The 18,431-nt window shown below is 41.7% G+C and overlaps 1 protein-coding gene across 1 annotated transcript in view; it reads right to left on the bottom strand.

Moving 5' to 3' along the window:
* The window catches only part of TYR (tyrosinase), an 84,520-nt gene that overhangs the window by 56,283 nt on the left and 9,806 nt on the right, over positions 1 to 18,431 (bottom strand). Inside the window, exon 2 of the mRNA XM_084617363.1 lies at positions 11,047 to 11,263. Coding sequence (XP_084473489.1) covers positions 11,047 to 11,263 — 217 coding nt within the window. The remainder of the gene's footprint in view (positions 1 to 11,046; positions 11,264 to 18,431) is intronic.

Below are 18,431 nucleotides of genomic sequence, written 5' to 3'. Positions count from 1 at the left end.
TCAAGTACATGAAAGGTTGTTACAAGGAGGAGGGAGAAAAATTGTTCCTCTTAACCTCTGAGGATAGGACAAGAAGCAATGGGCTTAAATTGCAGCAAGGGTGGTTTCAGTTGGACATTAGGAAAAACTTCCTAACTGTCAGGGTGGTTAAGCACTGGAATAAATTGCCTTGGGAGGTGGTGGAATCTCCATCATTGGGGATTTTTAAGAGCAGGTTGGACAAACACCTGTCAGGGATGGTCTAGATAATATTTCGTCCTGCCTTGAGTGCAGGGGACTGGACTAGATGACCTCTCAAGGTCCCTTCCAGTTCTATGGTTCTATGTTTTGATGTGATTTTTTTTTTAAAGAAAACAACTTTGGGATAATGAGAATAATAATCCAAAATCAAAATATAGTCTTTACCTGCATATGCAAAGAAATCCATACCAACTTTAGACCATGCCCTTAACTGTTCATTGTTTATCAGCATAGACTATGTTACCTGTTTAGGTTGATATTTTTGCCCTTTCACACATTTTAACAGTTTTCTTTATCTTCATTTGTGGCCAGCGCAGTATCTCTCTGGCTCTGTGTTTTTCATTTCTCCATGCCCAGGTGTCCTTAATCTACTCTTGTGAGCATGTCAGCTTGTAACATCTTAGACACTACTGTTCTATCTCCTCTAAACAACATGCCATCAGTAACAGGCAGTTCTGCTTTGAACTTTAAACTCCACATGCCCCCCACACATCGCCTATGACCTCAAGGGTTTACGAAGATTGATATTTTCTGCTGGTCTTCTTTCCCACCAAAGCCAGCCTGAATCTCTTCCAGGAGTCTGCTGCATTACCCGAGAGTTTCAACTCCTTGGGGACTTTTAGTTGCTCCATCTCTACTAGGACTCCTTTACTCCTTCACCACAGTGCTCTTTTTTTCTGTCCTCTCTTCTACCTCACTCTGGTCCCATGTGCTATCTTGTGAATTCATAAGAAGGAGAAATAGGCTGAACTCTAAGTAGTAAGGCTTGATTAGAACTTCCCAGTGATCTGTCTAGTGAAGCTGCCACTAGACTGCTTCCAACCACTTCTCCCCACTAGCACCGGTCCACTTCCCTCTAACACAGTTCCCTCTTTCCTCTGCTGTGGCACACCTTGATACCTTTAATTATTTTGAGGCACACCACCATATTGTGTGAAGATGATCTCGCCTCCTTATCGCCTCGGCTTACCACCCTTGCCATTCACAGTCTGTACAATAAAGTTAATGATGGTAACATTATGCTGATCACTTTTATTGTACAGACTGTGACAAGTATGCTTGAATTGGTGTTGGTCCTGCTTTGAACAGGGGATTGGACTAGATGACCTTCTGAGGTCTCTTCCAACCCTAATATTCTATGATTCTAAGTATTTTCAGTCGACTCTCACATTCACACCAACAAGACTCCAAATAAAAATAAATTTTTAATATATGATGAACAACAAATAATACAAAAGTTGTACCAATCAAGAAACATCAACTAAGGATATTATTATAATCAAGACTTATGGCATTACCTTTTCATCTTTGAGGCACTTCTTCTTTTGTATGACTTTGGAAGTGAACAACATCAAATGCCAAACTCCAAGTCAGAGATCCAAGCCTCGCACTGTCCGACACGGAATGGAACTCTGAATTCAATGAACAGAGCAGTGCTGTACTCTGTGATGAATGACCACAAATTATATGAAAAATAAATAACAAACTTTTTAATGAGACATCTGAGCTTGTCTTGATGTGCAGAGTCTTTAACCCTGGGAGGAAATGTTGACAGTGCCTCTCTGAGCTCTTGCTCCATCGACCACACATGTTCTCTTTGTTCCTGATGTAAGTCAGGCTTGAAATATTTAACTCGCACAGGTATGTTGTTGAAAAGGGCAACAGAATGGAGATAGCATGGTCATAGATTACAGGATAGTCGCCTTCCACCAGAAAGAGTCTAACGGTATATCATCAAACTTTATTTTCAAAGTGTGGTCCATCCTTAATTCGGCAAACTGACCTTGAGCCATTATTGTAACAGTCTTAGCGCTTTGCATTGCAGAGGAACTCCAAGGATTTTGGAACCAGTCTATATTAATAGAAGGAAAAGAAGAACTGAATTTTTCTTCCAGACTTTCCAAATGCTCAGAAATGACATTGACCAAATTACTGCCAGCAGGATCTGCTGCATTTGCCAAGGAGAACATTTCTATTGTTCCTTTTGCTACTTTTTCACACCAGAGGGCTAACTTAGACCTAAACCCATGCTGTGCTGAAGAGAGATGCTTGTTTTCACCTTGCATTTTCCTGTTCAGCTACTTGAGACAGCAGAATATATCAATCAGATAGGCAAGCATTTTGCAACATGTACACAGATTTGATTGCTGATGTGCCATTGATTTCTCCACAGGTAGGAACATTTTGATCTCCTTTCTCAGCTCATACAAGCATGAGAGAACTTTTCCATGGGAAAGCCAGCATATTTCAGTGTGAAAAAGTAAACTTGGGTGCTCCACTCCCGTTTGCTTACACAGCAAGGCGAAAAGGCATGATTTTATAAAGTTCATTAACAACAGTTCTTTTGGCAGTGTTTTGGTGATGAGAGTTTCACAGTGCAGGAAACACTGGCTCACCAACACTGGGTTTTGTTCCCTAACCTTGCTTACAAACGCCTTTCACTTTGCCAGTCATGGAGGTTGCTCCAAACACTGATACAATTTTTCCAGTGTGGTTCTCCTTCTTCAAAGTAGACTGTCTCACTGAATATTTCCTCTCCAGTCATGTGACCTGACAGTTCTTTGCAAAACAAAACCTTTTATTTGATACTGTCTCCATCAACGTACCTTACATGAGCCAAAAATTGAGCATGGCCACAGATAAGTCAGTTCATCAAGCTGCAACGCAAACTTTCTGCTTGATTTTAATTTTTCTTGGAGCACCATCTCAATATCATCAATGCAGTGACTTATCGTGTTATCTGAAAGAGGAACTTTTTCAATTTCCTTGGTTGCATATGCACCTAACAATTACTCTTATGATTTCTTTGCATGCTAGTAAAATTAATGTCTTGGCCATTATATGTGGCTTTTTTGCCTTTTCTGCAAGCTCATTGACCACGTAGCTCGCTTCCAGCGCTTTGTCAGAAACAGCTGCACAGTAGATCATCAATTGTGCTTGATTTTCATTCTGATCCCCCAAATGCATAAAAAATTATGTCCTTTTTGGCAAGGGATAAATGTTTGCTTGTAAGGTGTCATTTTAACTTACTTGGCACCACGGCAAAGTTTGAGAATTTCTCCCTGCACATGAAATATTGTGGAAGAGGGCAAGATGGTTTACCTGTAGACTAAAATCCATATTGGAGATAGCTCTCACAGAGGTGTCGGTTCACCACTTTCAGTTTCTTAGTTTTATGTTCATCACTACGAGTAGAGGTGGAACCACCAAAATCTTTTTTCTTCAAATATTTGTTCATTTTGGGGTCATACATCTTGAAATTCAACACTGTAACTTTTGAGATTTTTAAGATCTGAAAAACACACTAACCGCCACTTGATTCCCATAATGTCAAGGTCATATGAGTGTAGACTCAATGTTACGTTATCATAGGTCATTCTTAATTTTGTCTCATGTATATTCATGAGCCAATCCAGAACAAGGCTAGTAGGGTTAAAATCAAAATAACCATGGCAGCTAATGTTAGATAGTTATCTGTCTTTTGTGCCAGAATTAACATTTTCAACATTAACATGGAAACTAACATTAAAGCTAAATATAAGAACTCTGGACAAAAGCATGCTCAGTGGAGAAAGTGACATGCACTTGAGAATAATATTTTGGCATAACAAGCAATTAATTATTAATCGTTTCTTCTCATTCCCAAAATGTGTGTGACTTTCTCTGCTGTTTTTAAATGCAATATAATTAATGACAGTGCTGTTCTGGGTCAGGCTCATTCTAGCTTTTACCCCCAGTGAAATGTAAATATAAAATTTAGGCTTGAATTATATGTCTTTTTTTATATGAATCATCGTCAAAGACTCATTGCAGCACATTACATTAATCAGGGCACACCATCTTTGCTTACTTGTTATCCCTCTTAACCTCACTTCGGGGACTGGAATGTGATGCATGTAATATTGAAAGGGGCGTCGTCCTGGAGAGCAAAAGTACAGAATGCCATCCGGCGCCGACACTGATTAAAATACCTGGGAAGGGTTAGTTCTCACATGTAGGTTTTAAAAAAATTCCACTGCACACCTCTTCAGGCCTGATGGTTGGTTGGGAAACACTGCTCTAACATGTGCTCTGCTTTTAAAGGCACAGTACATTCTCCTAACAGTGGCAGTGTTATGCAATTTAAAGCTTGTCATCTGAACACAATTAAAAATTAAGCAGTCACAATGACACACCTTACTCATGGCTGTGAGCATAAACTTTCGCAGTGATCTTATATGCCCATCAAACATATTTATTTTTCTCAGCAAGCAGCATCCAGACTCCCATTCTTCGTGTGGCTTTGTGTCTGTTTAGAGGATGAGACATCATGATCCTGTCCCTTTCAAAAGTATAAATAGCTTCTTGAACCACATGGTCACAAGGTTATTGGTCGGATTCTGTGTTCACTTACTCATGATTTACATTCATGGTGTGTCAGGGTTCCCTCCCCACTCTGGGGTACAGATGTGGGGACCCGCATGAAAGACCTCCTAAGCTTATTTCTATCAGCTTAGGTTAAAAACTTCCCCAAGGCACAAATTCTTCCTTGTCCTTGGATGTTATTGTTGCCACCACCAAGTGAGTTAGACAAAGATTCAGGAAAAGGACCACTTGGAGTTCCTGTTTCCCCAAAATATTCCCCCCAAGCCCCTTCATCCCCTTTCCTGGAGAGGCTTGAGAATAATAGACCAATCAAATAGGTAAACAAGATGAGCACAGACCAGACCCTTGGGCTTTTAGGACACTAAAAACCAATCAGGTTCTTAAAAGCAGAACTTTGTAATAAAGTAAAAGAAACACACCTGTAAAATCAGGATGGAAGGTAATTTTACAGGGTAATAAGATTTAAAACACAGAGGATTCCCTCTAGGCAAAACTTCAAAGTTACAAAAAACAGGACTAAACCTCCCTTTCAGCATAGGAAAATTCACAAGCTAAAACAAAAGATACTCTCATGCATTTCCTTGCTATTACTTACAGTTTCTATAATTGTAGATGTATCATTTCAGTAGGAGCTGGATTACCTGCTTGGTCTCTCTGTCTCAAGGGGGAACACACAGAGAGCACAAACAAAACCTTCCCCCACAGATTTGAAAGTATCTTCTTCCCTTATTGGTCCTTTTGGTCAGGTGCCAACCAGGTTATTTGAGCTTCTTAACCCCTTACAGGTAAAGGAGGGATTTTATGCTACCCTTAGCTGTATATTTATGACATGGTGTAACTCCATTGAATTAACACCACATAAAACTAATGTAATAGGAGAATCAGGTCTGGTGACTTAGAGGTGGAGGGGAATGAATAGATCACACTCTATTAGAGTCAAAGTCCCTTAAAGGCATTCAGGGGACTTGCAGTGTGCAAAAGTTTATGCAGTAGCCTTATGCACAGATAAAGGATGTGCATCATTTTTGCTGAACAGAACCTGTATAGGCTGTTCTGAAAATCTGGTTTTATATTTTGCTACTATTTGTTTTTCTGTTTAACTCTATTAGAAAAAGAGCGCTGAAAAATGTACTTGAAACTGACATTGTATCAGGTCGGTGGTTTGGGACCAGGTGTCATGTGAATACAATTACAGTTCTTGTATCAACCTAGTCCCATGTAGATATTTGTTCAGTTTTGCATAGTATTCTTAACACCAGCCATCTAGTCCATTGTTGCAAGCAAACTTTGTGATGCATTGACAGTACACATGGAAGTAGCAAACTGTTATGATAAGAAGGGTTTGTGCCAGCGAACTTAGTGGGATATCATGCAGTATCCAAATGTCCCCCCTGTAGCTGCTTTTTCAGTTAAGGGTTTTAATAGAGTGCTGGATGGAGACCAGGGTTCTAATCTGAGCTCTGCCACTGACCTGCTATGTGACCTTATGCATGTTACTTCACCTCTCTGTCTCTTTCCCCTCTTCAGACCCTTTGTCTGTCTTGTCTATTTAGATTGTAAGAATATCTCTTATGCGTTTGTATAGTACCTAGCACAATTGGGTCCCAACCTCTGAGACCTGTAGGCACTACTATAATAAAAATAGTATTTGTTCACATTTGTTTTCAATGACCCACTAATACCAGGAGAAGGGTTTGTGGGGCCAGGGTAAGGCCATGTGTTCCTTCTGCTCAATAATTTTACAGGGAACTAAATCTCAGTATCAGAGCATAGGGTGTTCATATGACCAGGAAATCTTGTGGAACATCAGGGATGGGGACACTGTTAGAATATAGATATTCAGACCTGCCTGTAAGGCCTATACTTTAAAAACTTAGGTGTATTTTTACTACTTAGCTAGTTATTGAGGTATAAAGCAAAAAATCAAAATCACAGTCCGCCTGTGTATGGGCCTTCTCTCACTAGGATAGTCTGAGGCCTTTGGCTAAGCAGCAGGGGCAGCCATAAGCTGGGAAGAGTAAGGTCACATCCTCACATCCCAAACCAGTCACATTGAAATAAGGTGGTATTGGGCATTTACAAAGACAATCCTGTTCTGTTCTGATCATGCCCATTACCACCAGATAAAGAAACAGATCTTGCAATAGCATCCTGTCTGGCAAGAAATCACTTATCAATGGTTGTGGTTGTGAAACCCTCATTTCTATATGTTTTATCTTTATGGCCCCCACTTTTCTATTGTTAATCTGTCTGGTTCTCTAATTTTTTTTGTCTGCTGTATAATTAATTTTCTTAGGTGTAAGTTAATTTGGGTAGTGGGAAATAATTGGTTAGAGAATTATGTTACAATATGTTAGGATTCGTTAGTTAAATTTCAGTAAAATGATTGGTTAAGGTATAGTTGAGAATATTACTACACAAATTGGGGTCAAACAGGAAGTACAAGGGAAATTGGAATCATGTTTGTTAAGGGGCAGGGAACGGGAATAGGGAACGGGGAACAGGGACCCAGGCAAGGCTCTGCAGTGTCAGAGCTGGGAACGGGGTGAGGGGGTAAATGGTCTGTGGCATCAGAGGTGGGAACGGAGCACGGGGGAACAGACTATCAGAGATAAGCCTGACTGATGTGAAGGGCTTCGAAATATGCTTGCTTGGAAACTAACCCCAATAAACATCGCATTGTCTGCGCTTCGGACTTCTGGTCTTTTGCTGCTTGCTGTCTGCGTGACAAGAACCAAGGAAAGCCCTCTAACAGACACCTCTGTGAAGCCAGCATGAGGTCAATCACCACCAGGGTCTTTATATTGTGCAACGCATCTAAGACAAGGGAGTTATTCCATATTCACACTGGGGTAGCTGAAAGCCAAACTGAGTAGAGTGTTGCATACAAGTATCTGAATGGAGAGAAATGTTTTAAGCTGTTCCATGGGGAGATACACTCTCACCCAGAGTGATGGAATGAAACTCAGCAAAAGTAGAACATTAGGAAATATGTAACAACAGTGGCTCAGAGCATCTCCTCCCATGGAAATGCACATGGGAGGATGAGGGGTGGTGCTGGGAAGGAAGACTCCTCTCCCGCCAGAGGTTTTGCAGAGTCATTTTCAGGAGACTGGGATGAAGAATTTTGCTCCACGGAATTAAGAGGGGGTTCTGGGTGCAGGTCCTTGGTCTTTGCAGAGCTTGTGGGGAAAAGGGGAGACTCAGTCTGTGCCTTTGGTCACCCCTGCCCCTTCCAACATCCTCCACACCTGCTCCCTAGCAGGGTGGCTCCATTTTGACTTTTCTACAAGAGCTTCCAGTAGCCATGACTGCTCTCTTAAAGGAGGATCCCTAGAACAGACAGAGGGAGCCTGCAGAAGTGGGCTGTGTTGCCTTCTTTATGTAATCTCTGCAGAACAGATGAGGAGAGGAGGTTCATGCTCTTAGTATCACCACAGACTCAACCTCTCCTCCCCAAGCCCATCTTTCCCTGAGGTGGAGCCTGTGAAGACCCCTCAGCAATTCCGGGAGCAGGGTAGTATCTGACCATCCTTCCCACCCCCTTAAAATCAGAACAGAAATTAACCTATCATGGATCTCAATGGGCCACTTAGTCTCCCTTGGAGTGTAGTTGATGCTCTTTCACTGGAACCATTTAAATCTGAACTAGCCAAAGCCCCAGTTAATATATTGTCAGCAGCCATCATTCACTGGCTTTCTATGATTCTTTTAAATTAGCATGTGTGTGTGGTGGAAGAATGGGTGTTGGGATAGAAGAAAGATATCCGTGTCGAACTTCTGAGGGGTTATTATAAAGAACAGTGGATTTGCCATATATATATTATAAAATATGCCTCAATGTCCTTTCAGCTGTAGCACAATCCAAATTAAAGCAATAACCCATTCACAATGTTGTTGGGAGCACATGCTAAGATATTAACAAGTCTCAACACAAATTGCTGTGACTGTGCGCAACAGCCATGAAATTAAAGTGACGAAGACACAGCACTGGAGAAAGGGTTCCATGGATTAATCAGACAAAACATTGATTGCTAGTTTAGCAGACTGCAAAATAAGAATTAAAATAGGTCTTCCCAACCTATTCAGGTACTGCAGGTTTTAAGTGCTTTCTTGATTATTGTGCGATTTTGTTGGACATCTGTGCTACTGCCTTTTAATATACCTTTGAAAAATTTATATATATATATATATTCTGGGATAGCTCTTAAAGTGTTTTTTGATGCATCTTGCATGAAGAAGCTATACAAAACTAAATTCTAATTGTAATATGAAACATAATGTCAACACTCTAACATTCCCTGCCTGCCTTTCTGACATCCAGACACCAATTTAAGCTCAGCAGTGGAAAAAACTGAGCTCTTCATTTTTTTTTTTTTCTCCAAAGCCCTTCACACTCCTTCCAGTCTCATGAAGCAGGGACAACACTTTCATCCTACCTGTCATTTGGGCCTGTAATCTGGGTGTCTTTTTTTTTTTTTTTTACTCTTTTCTCTCTGTAGACTCCCACATCCAGGCTGTGTCCAGGACGTGCTGCCTTTCCTTGTGCAACGTCTCCAAGATCCAGCCCTTCCTCTTTGTCCATGCTGCTAAAACTCTGATTTAGGCCCTCATAATTTCATGTTTTGACTACTTTGCTCTCCTCCTTTCTGGCCTTGACATCATCTCCCCCTGCCTCCCAATGCTTAAATCCATTCAAAACACAGCAGCAAAAAAAAATCCATGTTCCTGGTTCTCTGGCTTGTCTCTCCAGCCATATCACCTCCCTCTTTCCAAAACTTCCACTGCCTCTCCATTTCCACTGCATCAAGCACCAACTATTTCCAGGCCTGGGGTCATTCAATGTCTGAAATCTCTTGTGGCTTCAATGGAGTCACTCCAAATCTTTCACCAGTGTAAGAGGAGACTTTGGCCCACAGTTCGGATCTGAGAATATTTCACTGTATGTTGTGAAGGAGGTAAAGTGTTTTATGGCACCCACCATTGCACCGAGAATGATAATCAATAATAATAATAATTCATAAATTTAAAGGCTTCAACTGCTGGTCCTTGCTGCAATTTTCGTTTTGTGGTGGAATATGATTGTGGCCCTTTGTTGTCACCATGTTCTGGGAGAAGGTTACATACCTGCCAGCTATGTGGGGCATTAATGGGAACCTGTCCTGCCGCATGCCCCGGGCATATGAGGCAGCACTGAAGGAGTTAATACAAACATTTTATAAATAGAAATAATCTTCCAGCATCATTAGCAAGGTAGCAAGATTCAAAAAGGGGCTGGCTTATAGTTAATTGTGCCTTTTGCAACTTTTCATTAAGGCAAGGTTGCAATAAAATGTTAACGTGCTACATCTTATATTTGTTATTACTTACTCAGGATCAGGTTAATATTCAAGGAACCTGGCTAAAGATTCTGGCTTGCTGGCTGAGGTGCTCTCCTCCTCTGAGTACGCTAAAAAGGGTGACCAAATTTCTAACTACCTATCTTCGTTTTGGCACTTTTCTTGTGTATGTACTTGGTATAAAAGTTTGTCCTTATTTTTACTATACCACTTCCATAGGAGGAGAAGTCACGTTTTTCCAATAATGTGCATTTTTGTAAGGTATATTAAACCTCATGTGTCAAAAATTAACCTAATCTCTAACTATGGGTATGTCCACACTGCAAAGAAAACCCCATGGCACTGAGTCTTAGTGCCCGGGTCAATTGATTTGGTTTTGTGGGTCTTGGGCAGCAGGGCTAAAAATAGCAGTGTACACATTCCTGCTTGGGCTGGAGACTGGGCTCTGAGACCCTCCTCCCTCACCAGGTTTACAAACCCAGGCTCCAGCGCAAACAGAAACCTCTCTGCTGCTATTTTTAGCCCCTCAGCCCAAACCCCACAAGTCTGAGTCAATTGACCTGGGCTATGAGACTCAGCACCACAGTGCAAATACTTGCAGTGTAGACCTACCCTGTGTAGATATGTCTACACAGCAGCTGGGAGGAGTGATTCCCAGTGTGGGTAAATATACCTGTGCTCAAGCTAGCAGATGAAGAATAGCAGTGTGGCCACAGTGGCTTGGGATAGCCACCTGAGCACACACCTGGGACCTTGGATGGGGTTGTACTCAAGTGGCTAGCCGAAGGGACCATGTGTGGTGTGCAGCCACATGGCTATTTTTAGGCTCTAGCTTGAGCAGAGTTAGTGCATGTACATCTACCTGAGCTGGGAATCACATCTCCCAGCTGCTGTGTAGACGCACCCTTAGAGATTTCCAAGAGGAACTGTGACATCAGGTACATTGTCAATTCCACCCCATGAAATCAGTCCAAGCTGCCCAAGGTTTAGAGGCTCTACTTACTCATAAGTTACAACTTCCATCTTGAAACAGCATTATGCTACATCCCTGGAAAGGATCATTCTATGACTGGAAATGCCATACTAGAATAAAATGCGTTACCTTCCAAAGTGTTTCTGAAGCTGAAATTGGCCAATTTATCCATGGACCCAGATTCATACTGAGTCAACGTTAGACAAAATTCAACCTCAGCTGAAGATGGGAGCCTAGGTGTCCTTGTTTTATCATGGTTCCCAGGGTTTCGAAGTATAGGGCCTTCATTGGTGGCATTGCATAAAGCCTGCCGGCTGTTGTACTCCTCCGATAGGCTGCAAATTACCTGTGTAAAATATTTTCCATCAGCACAGTTGTCTTGGTTACAAAAAGGATAAAAGCAAACAGTTTTATTTTTCAGAATAAGTTCTTCGACCCATAGAACCCAGAGCAGAAAATGCAAATGCGATAACCTGTGTGTAAGAAATGATGTTTGTATTAATTTCAAACTACAAAAATGACTTATGTAAGTGGCCCCCTTTCATATGACAAGAACATGTAACATTTAAAATTGACACACACTTAACATTTTGAAATTACATATTTTTCCCCATATGAAATGCACATGACCTTGCCACTTGGGTTAGGGGCAAATTCAGCCCTCATTTAGAACATAAGAACGGCTATTCTGGGTCAGACCAGTGGTCCATCTAGCCCGGTATCCTCTCTTCTGACAGTGGCCAATGCAGGTGTCTCAGAGGGAATGAACAGAACAGGAAATCCCCAAGTGATCCATCCCCTGTCATCCACTCCCAGCTTCTAGCAGATAGAGGCTAGGGACACTCAGAGCAATTGGGTTGCATCCCTTACCATGCTGGCTAATAGCCATTGATGGACCTATACTCTGTGAACTTATTTAATTTTTTTTAACCCTGTTATAGTTTTGGCCGTCACAAATCTCCTGGCAAAGAATTCCAAAGGTTGATAGTGCATTGTGTGAAGAAATACTTCCTTTTGTTTGTTTTAAACCTTCTGCCTATTCATTTCATTGGGTGATCCCCACTTCTTGTGTTATGTGAAAGAGTAAATAACATTTCCTTATTCATTTTCTCTACACTAGTCAAGATTTTATAGACCGCTATCATATCCCTCCTTAGTCATCTCTTTTCCACACTGCAAAGGCCCAGTCTGTTTAATCTCTCCTTATATGGATGTTGTTCCACACCCCTAATAATTTTTGTTGGCTTTCTCTGTACCTTTTCCAATTCTAAAATATCTTTTTGAGATGGGGAGATCAGCTCTGCATGCAGTATTCAAGATGTGGGTGTACCATGGATTTATATAGAGGCATTATAATATTTTCTGTTTTATCTATCCCTTTCCTAATGATTCCCAACATTCTGTTAGCTTTTTTGACTGCCACTGCCCATTGAGCAGATGGTTTCACAGAACTAGTCATGACTCCAAGATCTCTTTCTTCAGAGGTAACAGTTAATTTAGACCCTATCATTTTGTATGTATAGTTGGGATTATGTTTTCCAATGGGCATTACTTTGCATTTATCAACATTGAATTTCATTTGTCATTTTGTTGCCTAGTCACCCGGTTTTGCAAGATTTCTTTGTAACTCTTCACAGTCTGTCTTGGATTTAACTAACTTAAGTAGTTTTGTATCATCTGCAAATTTTGCCATCTCAGTGTTTACCCTTTTTTCCAGATCATTTATGAACAGCACTGCTCGCAGTACAGACCTCGGGGGTGGGGAGGCACTCCTATTTACCTCTCTCAATTCTGAAAACTGATAATTTATTCCTATCCTTTGTTTCCTATCTTTTAACCAGTTACTGATCCATGAGAGGATCTTCTCTTTTATCCCATGACCACTTACTTTACTTAGCAGCCTTTGGTAACGGACCTTGTCAAAGGCTTTCTGAAAGTCTAAGTACACTATATCTACTGGATCCCCCTCATCCACATGTTTGTTGACCCCCTCAGAGAATTCTAGTAGATTGCTAAGGCATGATTTCCCTTTACAAAAGCCAGGTTGACTCTTCCCTAACAAATCATGTTCATCTATGTGCTAGACAATTCTGTTCTTTACTATAGTTTTAACCAATTTGCCCGGTACTGAAGTTAGGCTTATCAGCCTGTAACTGCCGGGATTGCCTCTGGAGCCTTTTAAAAAAATTGGCATTACATGAGCTATCCTCCAGTCATCTGGTACAGAAGCTTATTTAAATGATAGATTACATTCCACAGTTAGTAGTTCTGCAATTTCATATTTGAGCTCCTTCAGAACTCTTGAGTGAATCCCATCTGGTCCTGGTGACTTATTACTGTTTAATGTATCAATTTGTTCCAAAACCTCCTATAATGACACCTCAATCTGGGACAGTTCCTCAGATTTGTCACCTAAAAAGAATGCCATAGGTGTGGGAAACTCCCTCATATCCTCTATAGTGAATATTTAGTCCCATGCAATGTGTCTGGGCCAAATTCATTACTACTAATATAAGCAGTCACAGCCCTACAGACATGAATGGAGTTGAACCTGTTCATGGCAGCAGTGAATTTGTCCCTTTGACATCAGTGAGGCTTCAGGGGTATCACTGCAGAAATCTGGCTTTTACTTCCTAAGAAGTGGGTGGAGATAACCAGTCTTGTGTTTTGGATCATCTGTTTGGGGGAATCTTCTCTGTACTTGGGACCTGATTCCGTTACTCAGGACACTGAGTAGTACCTTAAATCACAAGTTGTCCCATTGAGTAAGCACAGCTGGCCCTTAGCACAAATAAGGAAAAGGGCATACTGGTTTGTCTTCTTAAATTGTCTCTGTTTTATGCTATGACACAGACTTCATGTCTGAATGTGGGCAAGTTGTTTAGTGTCTGTGTGCTTCATTTCCACATCTGGTAAATAAGGATAACCCCACTTCCCTACCTCGCAGGGATATTGTGACAATAAATACTTTGAAGATTGAGATGCACTCATACTATATGGCAATGGGGGCCATGTAATGACCTTAGATGGGAATATGCTAAATAGTGTCATACTACAGCATGATTTTCTTAAAAGATTACATTTCAGCTCTGGGTAATGCCATCTACAGTGCAGCTGTTTTGTGCCAATATCACCAATGCACAAGTGCTTTAAAGTTGTCCACCAATCATCCCCAAGTACAGAGGGATTTTCTGGTGATGTAGAATCCTGGGTCTGGAAGGGACCTCGAGAGGTCATCTAGTCCAGTCCCCTGCACTCAAGCAGGACTAAGTATTATCTAGATCATTCCTGACCGGTATTTGTCTAACCTGCTCTTAAAAATCCCCAATGATGGAGATTCTACAACCTCCCTAGGCAATTTATCCCACTGCTTAACCACCCTGACAGTTAGGAAGTTTTTCCTAATATCCAACCTAAACCTCCCATGCTGCAATTTAAGCCCATTGCTTCTTGTCCTATCCTCAGAGCTTAAGAAGAACAATTTTTCTCCCTCCTCCTTGTAACAACCTTTTATGTACTGGAAAACTGTTATCATATCCCCACATCCCAGTCGTCTCTTCTCCAGACTAAACAAACCCATTTTTTTTTTCAATCTTCCCTCATAGATCATGTTTTCTAGACCTTTAATCATTTTTGTTGCTCTTCTCTGGACTTCCTCTAATTTGTCCACGTCTTTCCTGAAATGTGGCACCTGGAACTGGACACACTACACCAGTTGAGGCCTAATCAGCATGGAGTAGACCTGATTAGAAATACTTCTTGTGTCTTGCTTACTACACTCCTGCTAATACATTGAGAATGCTCAGAGGTGAAAGTAAACTGGTACGCCCCGGTACAGCGTACCGGCAAGAGCTGGTGCACCGTACTGGGGCAGCCCGGCTTCCCCGGGGGGCGATTTAAAGGGCCTGGGGCTCCCAGCAGTGGCTGGAGCCCTAGGCCCTTTAAATTGCCTCCAGAGCCCAGCTGCTGGAGCCCTGGGGTAGCGGCTGCAGGGCTCCGGCAGCTATTCAAAGGGCCGGGGGCTCCCCTGCTTCTACCGCCCGGGCCCTTTAAATATCCACTGGAGCCCCGCTGCCGCTACTCCAGGGCTCCAGCGGCTATTTAAAGGACTGGGGCGGTAGAAGCAGGGGAGCTGTGGGCCCTTTAAATAGCCCCCGGAGCCCTGGGGTAGCGGGGGCTCCAGGGGCTATTTAAAGGGCCGGGGCTCCAGCTGCCTCTGCTGCCTAGGTCCTTTAAATAGCCCCTGGAGCCCCGCCGCTTCCCCAGGGCTCCGGCGGTTATTTAAAGGGCCAGGGCGGTAGAAGAGGGGAGCCCCAGGCCCTTTAAATAGCCCTCGGAGCCCCGGGCTGCTACTGCTACCCCACTGGGGGGGCACTTACCTTATAGGGTGGGCTGGGGCTGGCTCTGACCCCCTCAACCCCACCCCTTCCGCCCTAGGCCCCAGAGTACCAGTAAGTCACTCGACTTACTTTCACCCCCTGAGAATGCTATTTGATTTTGAATTACTTCTCTTGTCTTGCTTACTACTGATTAGAATTACTTCTCGTGTCTTGCTTACTACACTCCTACTAATACATTGAGAATGCTATTTGATTTTTATTCAACAGTATTACACTGTTGACTCATATTTAGCTTGTGATCCACTATGACACTGAAATCCCTTTCTGCAGTACTCCTTCCTATGCAGTCATTTCCCATTTTGTATATGTACACCTGATTGTTCCTTCCTAAGTGGAGTACTTTGTAATTGTCCATATTAAATTTCATCCTATTTACTTCAGACAGTTTCTCCAGTTTGTTCAGATCATTCTGAATTTTAATCGTATCCTCCAAAGCACTTGAAACTTTCAGCTTGACTGGGAACCAATGATAACTACTCTCTGGGAACCGATTTCCAACCAGTTATGCACTCACCATAGAGTAGCTCCATCTAGACTGTATTTCCCTAGCTTGTTTATGAGAAGGTCATGTGAGACAGTATCAAAAGCCTTACTAAATTCAAGATATACCAGATCTACCACCTCCCCCCCCCAAAGGCTTGTTACCCTGTCAAAGAAATCTATCAGGTTGATTTGACATGATTTGTTCTTGACAAATCCATGCTGACTTTTTCTTATCACCCTATTATCTTCTAGGTATTCACAAACTGATTGCTTGATTATTTGCTCCGTTATCTTTCCAAGTACTGAAGTTAAGCTGACTGGTCTGTAATTCCCTGGGTTGTCCTTATTTCCCTTTTTTATAGATGGGCACTATATTTTCCCTTTTCCAGTCTTCTGGAATGTCTCCCATCTTCCATGACTTTTCAAAGATAATCACTAATGGCTCAGATATCTCCTCAGTCAGCTCCTTGAGTATGGTAGTAGTGTGGTCATAGCAGCTCCTATGCATAGCAGTTCTTCCCTACCTCAACTGTTTGCATAAGAGAAGTGACCTGGGGAAAAAAGATGTGTCCAGGTTTCGCTGTATCTTGGCTTCCATATTGGCCTTGTGAAGCCACACACAACTAACACAAGTTAGGACAAACCTGAGACTACTCTAACCTATGCCAGGAACCTACCTGAACCTACCTGATCTCCTACCAGAACTGGGGAGAATTTAATTGCCTTTGGTAGGCAGGAGATCAGTTTAGGTGATCTAATGGTCCCTTCTGGCCTTAAACTCTATGAAAATGAAAAAGAGGACTATTGGCTTAAAAGCTCCTGGAGTTGCACTGTGTGCTCCTTAGCTGTAGCTGAGGATCTGGGCCAATAGCTATGTCTGCATTTAATGATCCTCTCCCGCTATAAAACAAAAAAAACAAAACAGAAAAACCTCTCTATCCCCACCAAAACATAAAACTCTGTGACCAACGTCTGCCTTGTCTGTGTGCTTGGTCATGGCATGTGTGGAAAGTGGATGTGCAACAGAAAACAGGCCAGGGGGAAATCTCCAAAGAATTCCTTCATGCTTATTGTATATTTGTATTTAATGAAATAAAATACTGAGCAACAAGAAGTGCAAGAGGCAATATATCCTGTAAGCATGAAGTGGAAGAAAGTAGGATTGTTCATCCTTAAAGGCAGTGTCAAGACCAGATATATCAGTACCCCCCAAAATGCAAATGGTGTTTGATTTATTTTTAATAAATAATTAATCTTACTGTTCCTCCCTTAAAGCCCCCTCTTACATCTTTAGGATGTAAGTATATTGGGACATAGACTTTGTTACACTCTCTCTATAGCTACACCCATGCAATTCTATTTTCCTCATTAAGGTCATATGGGCGTAACTGAGAGCAAAATATATCCCTCATGTTTGTCTGGCATATTTTACCTTTTCTGCAGCAATGCTGTACCTTTTCTACATATGCAATGCTATACATTATTACCTTTAACAACAATATAATATTTTGACTGGTGGTAAGGCCCAGACTTCCCCCAAAGAATCCATGCCTTGCACAGAGAAGTTCAAAATAAGGTGGGAAGGTAATGGCGAACTGTGATCAAGGTAGTGCTCCAGAAGGTCAGAGTTGAAATGTTGAATGAGCAATTTGGATAGGTGTGTAGTGAAAGGTGCAATGTTTGCCAGTACAGATAGGCTCGAGAGAAGTCCCAGCACAAGCAGTTCTAAAAACTGGGAGAAAAGCTGAAGGCTATTAAAATAAAAAATCAGAAGCCACAGAGAAAGTCATTTGCTTTGCAGAATGTGAGATGTGACCTTTGAACTTCAGGGTAGCTGAGAAAGGGAACCCTTGCTCTTTTCAGTTAGGCAAGTGCGTTTGATTTGTGGTTTTCATCCTATGTTCTATGTGATGCAGTTTTCTAATGCTGTTAAAGCTAATGTCGCTAGTGGGCACAGCTGGTATATGCCAACATTAATCTCTAGTATGACCAAGTAGGGTCAAGTATCAGTGGGGTAGCCGTGTTAGTCTGTATCCACAAAAACAACAAGGAGTCTGGTGGCACCTTAAAGCTTGTCAGTAAATTATAGGGAGGAATGTTAAGAGAACACTTTCATGACAAACTGCTGCAAAATATATACAAATAATAATACTTAGCTCTTACAGAAGGGATTGAACAGGACACATTCTGTTTTATTAAATGTTTAAAAACCCTCTAAGTTAAAAGACTATTATTTAGGTTGCAAAGGCAAGAATTTTAAAGTTTGAAAATGCCAGATTTACCATTGTCTGTTCAACCTTAATGATCCTAATGCACATGTCGCAAGGGGAGAGACCATTTTTAATTACATGATCATGTGCTATTTTTTTTCCCACAGGACCCCTCCCTTATTCAGTGCACAAGATGGATGCACATGGGGTCAGAATAAAAGCTACGTGGGCAACAGTAAAATAGGTAAATCCTAACTTTTGACTTCTTGACTTTGCAACTAAATAAGGCCAGCACATACAAGTTACTTCACTGATTTACATCAGCTGAGTATCTAGCCCATAGATTCATGGATCCAGCTTCTGCTCTCTGTGTAAAAATCAGGAGTAAATATAATGCAATAAAATGTGTGAAAAAGAATGG

This window comes from Lepidochelys olivacea (genome assembly GCF_965140295.1).
Source record: "Lepidochelys olivacea isolate rLepOli2 genome assembly, chromosome: 1".
Taxonomy (NCBI): Eukaryota; Metazoa; Chordata; order Testudines; family Cheloniidae; genus Lepidochelys; species Lepidochelys olivacea.
The sequence above is the reverse complement of the archived record's forward strand: the minus strand, read 5'-3'. Positions and strand labels throughout refer to the sequence as shown.